At 32.7% G+C, this 9,215-nt stretch overlaps 1 protein-coding gene across 1 annotated transcript; it reads left to right on the top strand.

The window, feature by feature from the left end:
- The first annotated feature begins 400 nt into the window (after window positions 1-400).
- LOC115719602 (peroxidase 4) lies at window positions 401-4,577 on the top strand. Its single transcript, XM_030648700.2, has 4 exons — window positions 401-889; window positions 3,462-3,653; window positions 3,751-3,919; window positions 4,011-4,577. Exons 1-4 carry the CDS (start codon window positions 659-661, stop codon window positions 4,400-4,402), a joined length of 984 nt encoding a protein of 327 aa, XP_030504560.2. The 5' UTR covers window positions 401-658; the 3' UTR covers window positions 4,403-4,577.
- The last annotated feature ends 4,638 nt before the right edge of the window (window positions 4,578-9,215 follow it).

Raw genomic sequence — 9,215 nt, 5'->3', positions numbered from 1 at the left:
TATAACAATATTATTGAAACATTCTTATATATTGAATTATTATTAGCTGCATGTATACCACCATTGAAATTTTCTCTTCATGTATTCTTTTTTTAACTACTTCATGATTACTACATATATTGAATAGTCAACCAATTCATAATTTCTTTTTTTTTTCTAGTAGTTGTTATTTGATCCGATATTGCATGGAGAGGCATCATGAATATATATAATACTATAATAATTAAATGATGACAAAAATTAGTAGCTGGCCCCAAACTTTTTTGACAAGGATTGATAATCCAATGAAACTATTCAACTCCATAAATGTTTCATATAACTAATCAACTTTATCTTTTCATTTCTTTATTAATCTAAAATATGAATAAGAACACATGCATGTAACTTATGTTGAAGAAGTAGTCATCAATCAAAATCAGACTCTTCAGTGCATTTTACCTTTTGGCGCGGTCTTAATAGAAATTATTAGTAATATTAGGTGAGCTGCCAGGCCGAACTAACTATTGCTCATATTATTATAAGCCCGGCCCATTTAACTAAATCTATCTATAAATAATCCTTGCATGCACCACTCATTCGATCAAGCTCTAATTATTATTACTTGATCAAAATATTCAGAGAGATTTAGCAACTTATAAGAATTAGATAAACATTAGTTATGGGTTTATCTTCTTCTTTTAAGATTATAGTGACCTTAGCTATAGTTTTTGTGGTATTCACAAGAACTTCTTTTGCTGATGATGATGATGATCTTTCAAGTGGGTTCTATTCTAAGAGTTGTCCTAAAGTCTTTAGTACTGTAAAATCTGCTGTCCACTCTGCTATTTCTAATGAACGACGTATTGGTGCTTCTCTACTGCGCCTTCATTTTCATGATTGCTTCGTTAATGTGAGTTTTCATTTGTTTTTTTTTTCTCTTTAAATTTATGTTTTTTCTTTTGAATTGTTTTGTTTGTGCTATATATTGAGCTAGTAGTTCAAATTCGAATAACTTTATGGTAAAAAATTTGCATGAAATGAGAGGCCCACTTCACATGGATAGGTATACATCGTATATAAAGGTGAAAGTTCTCTTTTGCTTTATGGTAAAAATTTGCATGAAATGAGAGGTATACATCATATATAAAGGTGAAAGTTCTCTTTTGCTTTATATTTGTTGGTTTAAATTAAAACTAAATACATGACTTTCTGATTTTATTTATTTATTTAATTTAGCTATGGTTACATGATACTATTTGTTCTTTCATGAGCCATATCTTAATCAAGGAACTAATTACTAATAAAACATTGCTAATATATGTATTCTATTAAGAACTAAGTATATATCACCGACAAGTTTCATGTCATGTCTTTTTATATAACAGTAAATTGATTGGTTTAGCTTAATTATTAGTTTGTGTATAAAAATAATTGGTCTATTTTCCCTTTTAAAAAATAGGACTTGGTCTAATTTCCTCTGGCCGATATATATAGCTATATATATTAATATAAATTGTACATGTACTTATTTTTCAACTAACAACGACCTTTGAGGCCAGCATTATATTTTTTAACCAAAGAAAAATACTGTAGTCTCACCAATAATAATATCATCATATAACTAATACTTCGGTACCAATATAAGATATGGTAATAAAATAAAATAGTAATTTAATTTGTTTTGCAATGAAATTGGATCAATATAATGTTGAAAAAAAAATATGACCTTCTCACTTAAAAATATATAGGAGAAATACTAAAGGGTACCAGTGGTGCCTAGCACTCCGTGTCAATATCACTATTGGTCCAATTAAGTATCGGGTCCCATAATATAGCAGGTTTTAAAAAATATGATTCCCCCTCAAGATGATGGCTATTTTTTGCTCATCAATCTTATGATCACTTGCCCCCGCAAGAGATATGGCTCTGATACCATGTTGAGAATCATGGGGTTCCATCTCAAAACCAATTGGCAATGAGTGGAGTAGTCCATGTTCTTATATATGGCTCAATTCTCTACCATTTATTCCATGTGGGACATTGTCCACAATAATACTTAATAGCAATGCTCAAAATTATTATAGAGCTCGTATATTATTTTATTCTTTTTAGTTAAATTTTGAGATAACAATTAACTCTTCTATTCAGAATTTATTCCTAACATTTATTAGTTTCTTTTGTTTTTTGAAGAATATTCACATCTGATATTATATATGCATATAATTTATGATAATCAACCTCATAAAATGTAACAAAGTTCCTAGTTTAAGTATTTGGTAACTTTGGTCAAAAGCTTAATCAGTAAATTAATAAATAAACGATATAATATCTCTCAGGCAGCAGTACATATATAGTAACGAACTATTTTCTTTTCATTTTTTATTTTTGAATGTGTGGCTAATTTATGTATATATATAGACTTTAATATATAAATTATACGTACCACCGACAAGTTTCTCACGTCTCTTGTTATAACAGTAACTAAATTGATTGGTTTTATCACAGTAGAAAACATATATATAAATAATGTAAAATATCTCCCAAATATTATTATATATATATTACGACACTAAGTTTATAATAAAAGAAAAAGAGATATTATTAATTCGTTTTGCAACGAAATTGATTCAACATAAATCATCAATTAAATATTTGAATTGATGAAAACAAATATGACTTTTTCTCTTAATTATTTAATGTAAAAGATAATCCCCGGCCCCTTAGATACAATAATGTGCCTAGGTGGCTATATAGTTTTTATTCGGATGAGTTTTGGTAATTTTGGTCAAGTGCTGAATCATTCTTATAGGCTAGTTATAAAACAAGAGATGGTTGTGAGTGACGTGGCAGCATAGGATTGGTCAAAGCCTTGACTTTTGACGTTGATCTTGAATATATACGACATATAAAAGATGCACATGCATGCATGGCATATTGTTGCGTGAAGTAGGAGCCAAGCAAGTCAAATCTTGTGCTACTGAGCACTCTATATATAGTGGTTGAAACATATTTTCACAAACAAACTATATAGACGGACACTACACTAGCTACCTATAGACTCAATCAACTTATTCTATAACCTCCACAAAAGGACAAAACTTTCAATAATAGCTATAGTGTTTTTAACGAATAAATTTATTACTATTTACTACCGTATACTCTGATATTTATTCAATACTTTTTATATATATATATATATAAAATAATTACACCCATTTACTAAAATTTTTAATTTTTTAATTTTTATTTTGTGAGGCAGATTTTTTTTTCAAAAATACTGTGTATTGTGTTAAGTTTTCACTATTGTTAATACGATTATTTTTTGTTATTCTGTTTTGTATTCTACTGTTGTTTTATAAAAACACTGTATTTTTTAAAAATTTTCTATCTGATAGTATTTTTATAAAAATTAACTAAAATTCTATTATTTTTGTAAATTTCTCTAAAAAAAATAAATTAATTAATTAATTTTTGATTTATAGGGCTGTGATGGGTCAATACTCCTGGACGACACTTCTTCATTTAGAGGTGAGAAGACAGCACGGCCCAATAACAACTCAGTGAGAGGTTTTGGAGTTGTGGATAAGATTAAGGCCCAGGTTGAGAAAGTCTGCCCTGGTGTCGTTTCATGTGCTGATATCTTAGCCATTGCTGCTCGTGACTCTGTCGCAATTGTAAGCAAGCAATATATATATACTCATCAAAACGCAGCACACATTTTATGTCGTTTGGTCAAAAAATATAATTAACTATATATTGTGATGTGTATAGCTTGGAGGACCTGATTGGAAAGTTAAAGTTGGAAGAAGAGACTCAAAGACCGCAAGCTTTAATGATGCCAATAGTGGAGTCATCCCTCCTCCCACTTCCACCCTAAGCAACCTCATTAATAGATTCAAAGCTAAAGGTCTCTCTGCCAAAGACATGGTTGCCTTATCTGGTAATTAATAATAACACAATTTAAAAACAATAAAATTAGATCTTTTCAATGAATGTATACCCTTAAATATATGATATATATTTTATTTCAGGGGCACACACAATTGGGAAAGCAAGATGTACAACTTTCAGAGACAGAATATACAATGAGAGCAACATTGATAGTTCATTTGCCAAACAAAGGCAAAACAAGTGTCCACGTAAGGCTCCTTCTGGAGATAACAATGTGGCAGATCTTGATGTTACAACTCCAACAAAGTTTGATAATCTCTACTTCAAAAATCTGTTGAGCCAAAAGGGTCTTTTACACTCTGATCAGATCTTGTTCAATGGTGGATCCACTGATTCTGTTGTTAAACGCTACAGTTCGAAGGCTAGTAGCTTTGCTGAGGACTTTGTTAAGGCAATGATCAAGATGGGAGATATCGAACCTCTTACTGGATCTGATGGTGAAATCAGAAAACACTGTGCTAAGCCCAACTAGTTAAATAATTATAATATTTTAATTATTATTAACAAAGTGTTTATAGTACTGTTTTTAATTTTCTTGTTGTTTATTACCATGTACGTGTATTTGTAACTCTTACACCATTATTGTTATGTATTTATTTTCTTATAAAAATGTGATTAAAAATCTATATACATTATACATTGTGTCACGTACGTCTCTCTCTCTCTTTTTTTGCTCTTTTCTTTCCTTAATTTAGTTGTTGGAACTGATGATCAAAAGTGCTAGCTTAATTAATTTGTTTTACATGGAACATCTTTTCAAGGGAAATTTACAAGAATTCAGAGTAACTTTTATAAAAATATATTGTCATACAGAATTTTTTTTTTTTTTTAAATACTGTATTTTTATAAAACAACAGTGGAACACAAAACAGAACAACTAAGAACAACGGTGAAACAACTAAAAAACAATTGTATAACAATTGTAAAAACTTAACACTGTACACACTATAAAATTTAAACACTGTACACACTATAAAATTTAAACAGTATTTTTTTTTAAAGAAAGAGTACTGTTAAAAAAAATTCCACCCTACAATAAAAAAATAATAAAATAAAAAAAAATTAATATGCAGTGTAAATAATTTTTTTTATAAAACTTATATAGAAAAAGTTTTTAATTAGCACGTGAATGAACATTGCAAAGGAATTTACATGGTCCCCAATTTCACCTTTAATTTGGAAGAAGAGTTGTAGCATGCATATATAAATATAGTATGTTAAACCAAAATTAAATACAGTAAAATTGGAACGAATTACCGATAGAATAATCAGGCTGAGTCGCGGACAATGTCGCTCTCTTTAAGACGTTTCACAGCTCTGCCCGAAGTGTGCACGGCAGTCTAGCAACCACGGCGTCCCCAGGATAAAACAACCTCTGTATAAGTACGATATGTTCTGCACCGAACTGTATCGCTCTGTAACACCCTACTGTTTGCTCTCAAAAAAATCGTAAAGAAAGAAAAGATTTTTTTTTTAATAATAAAAAGATATCTATTTACGTTGTTCTGATACGACTTATATAGAAGTCGATCCAAGAAAAAACGGTAAGAAAACGGTAATATTATCGTTCGTGGGAGGAGATGGATCGTGGGAGGAAAAGGCGGATCATTGACTGATCGCGTTTTACCTCTTCTGATCACGTGTTAAAATTAATTAATAAATAAATAAAAAATAAATCTTTATTTAATTAAATAATTTTTCCTTAAAAAATAAAGTGACACCTCACCCGCCAACCCGGCCCGGCTCGGATCGGTCGGACGGACGGCGGCGCGCGTGCGCGTGTGGTGGTCCAGTGTGTGAGTCCTCACCCATGCACGCAAAACTGGGTACCCCTTGGGGCCCAAACCCATATCTCAAACTTGCACTAGATATACACTTAAAATGTAGTGTTTCTATCCCATGTGGGACTCCTACTCACACACTTCACTTTTCTATTTTTACATAATTTCATACAAAGTTCCAACAATCCCCCACTTGAAATTTTTTTAAAATACTTTCTCGAGCAACCTCAACAACTATAAGACAGTGCTTCAGCAAAGATATCTTTCGATTTGAATCTTGCATAGTGAATACGATTTAGATTTTACTAGAGTGACTCGAAGTCTTGAACTCTATCTCTAACGTCGTACCACGCACCAATCTTTCAAGGGTGTATTCAAATAAGCCCGTGCGTTAATGGCCATGCACGTCTATCCCAGTATAGTGAACGCTCTAGAAATTTTGCCCCAAATTTCATAGGAAGCGGCCCCACTCCCACATTCACATAGGTGAGTCTATCAAGAGTACTCCTGTAGCTCGGTACTCCACTCCACATAGAGTATAGATCTCATTAAGAGTTTATATTAACTCATCCTCTTATCGCTTCAGGACTTCATGCTTCTCGTATAGCTATAGCATGATCAACACATATCAACTCATAATTTGTTATTACCCGTTGAACCTAATTCTTGGGATCTCCAGTCATTAGGTTGGGTTACCATTATGAGTGACTCATTTTTCTAAGGGCAATAGTCCCATTCCTTTCGAAGTTTTATAGACTTTCTCTCTAGCTAGTCCTTTCGTCAAAGGATCTGCTAAATTGTCATCAGTGCGTACATGATCCACTCTAACAGCTCCTGTTGAGAGGAACTCTCTAACAGTGCTGTGCTTACAACAGATTTGTCGTTTCTTACCGTTATAATAACGGTTCTGGAATTTTGCAATAGCTGCGGTACTATCGCAATGGATCAACACAGCTGGTATCGGTTTTTCCCATAAAGGGATCTCAGCTAGCAGGCTTCTAAGCCAACCTGCTTCTTCACTAGCAAAGGCTAGTGCTATCATTTCAGACTCCATGGTGGACTGTGCTAAAATAGTCTGTTTCTTTGACTTCCAAGAAACAGCGCCACCAGCTATGCTAAAAATATAGCCACTTGTAGCTTTGGAGTCATCTGACAAAGTGTTCCAGTCTGCATCACTCTATCCTTCAAGGACAACTGGAAACCTTTGATAGTGTAATCCAAGGTTCATGGTTCTCTTAAGGTATCTCATTACCCTCTCAATAGCATGCCAATGCTCTATACTAGGCCTACTGGTAAACCTGCATAATAATCCCACGACATAGGCAATGTTGGGTCTCGTACAATCAGTGGCATATCGAAGACTGCCAATGATGCTTGCATAATCAGATTGTCTCACACCGTCACCAGTGTTATTGAATAGCTTTACACTTGGATCATATGGTGTGCAAGCAGGTTTACAGTCAAAGTAATTATATTTCTTAAGAATCTTCTCAATGTAATGAGATTGATCCAAAGAAATTCCCTTTTCAGACCTAGTAATCTTAATACCAATGATTACATCAGCTTCTCCGAGGTCCTTCATATCAAAGTTAGCACACAATAATGATTTCACAGCATTAACAGCATGGATATTTGAACCAAATATAAGCAAATCATCCACATATAGGCAAATAATTGTGCAAATGTCATTATGAGATTTATAGTAAATACATTTGTCACTTTCATTCACTTTGAAACCATCTGAGATAACTAAATTGTCAAACTTCTCATGCCATTGCTTAGGTGCCTGCTTAAGACCATACAAAGATTTATCTAACTTGCAAACCTTATGTTCCTGGCCTCGGATCACGAACCCTTCAGGTTGATCCATGTAAATTTCTTCTTCTAATTCACCATTAAGGAACGCTGTTCTAACATCCATTTGGTGCACAACTAAATTGTGTATAGCAGCCAGAGAAATTAAAACTCTAATGGATGTTATTCTAGTGACAGGTGAAAAGGTGTCAAAGAAATCTACATTCTCTCTTTGTCTAAAACCCTTTGCTACTAAGCGAGCTTTGTATTTGTCAACAGTTCCATCAGGTTTCAATTTCTTTTTCAGAATCCACTTACAACCTATAGTTTTGCACCCAAGTGGTAAGTTTGTATAATGCCAGGTTTTGTTCTTAATAAGTGAGTCCATTTCATCATCAACGGCCTCTTGCCATAGGTTAGCATCTATGGAAGACAAAGCTTCTTAGAGGTTGGCAGGATCCTCCTCTAAGGTGTAAGCACAAAAATCTGAACCGAAAGTTTTTTCTACTCTAGCTCTCTTGCTTCTTCTAGGTTCTATTTCATTACTCTCAGTGTGCTCATTATCCCTAATGGTAGGAACATTGCTAGTAGATGTACCCCACTATTTCTTAATTTAAAAGGAAATCAATGTTCATAAAATTCAACATCATTAGATTCCACTATAACGTGTGCATTCAAATCATAGAATCTATATGCTTTGCTATTCACCGCATATCCAATAAATACACATTCATAGGCTCTACTAGCTAGTTTTATTCTCTTAGGATCAGGAATCCTAACATAAGCTAAACAACCCCAGGTTCTCAAATAAGACACATTTGGTTGCCTATTTTTCAAGATCTCATAAGGTGAAATTTTACTCTTAGTTTTAGGAACTCTATTCAGAACATAACAAACAGTTAATAAAATTTCACCCCACCAGTGAGATGCAGCACCAGAATTCAACAAAATTGCCACAACTAATTCAGTAAATGTTCTATTTTTTCTTTCAGCTTTATCGTTCATTTCAGGTGAATATGGTGCTGTCCTTTCGTGTATCATACCATGTGAATTATAAAATTCAATAAACGAGTTTGATTCATATTCAGTTCCTCTATCACTACGAAGCATTTTTATTTTCTTATTATATTGATTCTCAATTTCAGCTACGAATAATTTAAACATGTCAAGTGCATCATTTTTATTTTTCATCAAGTACACATAAGTAAAGTCAGAACAATCATCTATGAAAGTAATAAAATAACATTTACCATTTCTGGTTAGCGTTCCATCAAGTTCACATATATCAGAGTGTATCAAATCTAAAGGTTCGGTTTCTTTAGTAATTGATTTATGTGGTGTCTTAGTTATTTTTGCTTGACTACAAAAGATACATTTTTCAAAATCCTTTTCTGACATTTTCGGGATTAAGCCAATATTACTCATATTCTTAATGATACGTTTATTAACATGACAAAGTCTAGAATGCCAAACATTAAAATCACACAGCATGTAAGCAGAAGAAGATACTTTATTAAATACAACATTTAATTTAAACATTCCATCAGTAGCATAACCCTTCCCCACAAAAGTACCATTCTTAGTGATGGTGTACAAATCAGCCCCCATTGTTTGAGTAAACCCAACCTTATTAAGCAAAAAACCAGAAACCAGATTCTTTCTCATCTTGGGAGTGTGCATTACATCTTTCAGCAATAAGGTTCTTCCCGA

The sequence above is a fragment of the Cannabis sativa genome, chromosome 2 (assembly GCF_029168945.1).
Source record: "Cannabis sativa cultivar Pink pepper isolate KNU-18-1 chromosome 2, ASM2916894v1, whole genome shotgun sequence".
Taxonomy (NCBI): domain Eukaryota; kingdom Viridiplantae; phylum Streptophyta; class Magnoliopsida; order Rosales; family Cannabaceae; genus Cannabis; species Cannabis sativa.
Note: the sequence above shows the minus strand (reverse complement) of the source record. Positions and strands in the feature narration are given on the sequence as shown.

Bases quoted from the DNA above. Each gene is read 5' to 3' on its own strand.
- LOC115719602 (XM_030648700.2), top strand. From the start codon at position 659: ATGGGTTTATCTTCTTCTTTTAAGATTATAGTGACCTTAGCTATAGTT. The intron at 3,654-3,750 runs GTAAGCAAGCAA...TGATGTGTATAG, and splicing joins CTCGTGACTCTGTCGCAATT to CTTGGAGGACCTGATTGGAA. The intron at 3,920-4,010 runs GTAATTAATAAT...ATTTTATTTCAG, and splicing joins AGACATGGTTGCCTTATCTG to GGGCACACACAATTGGGAAA.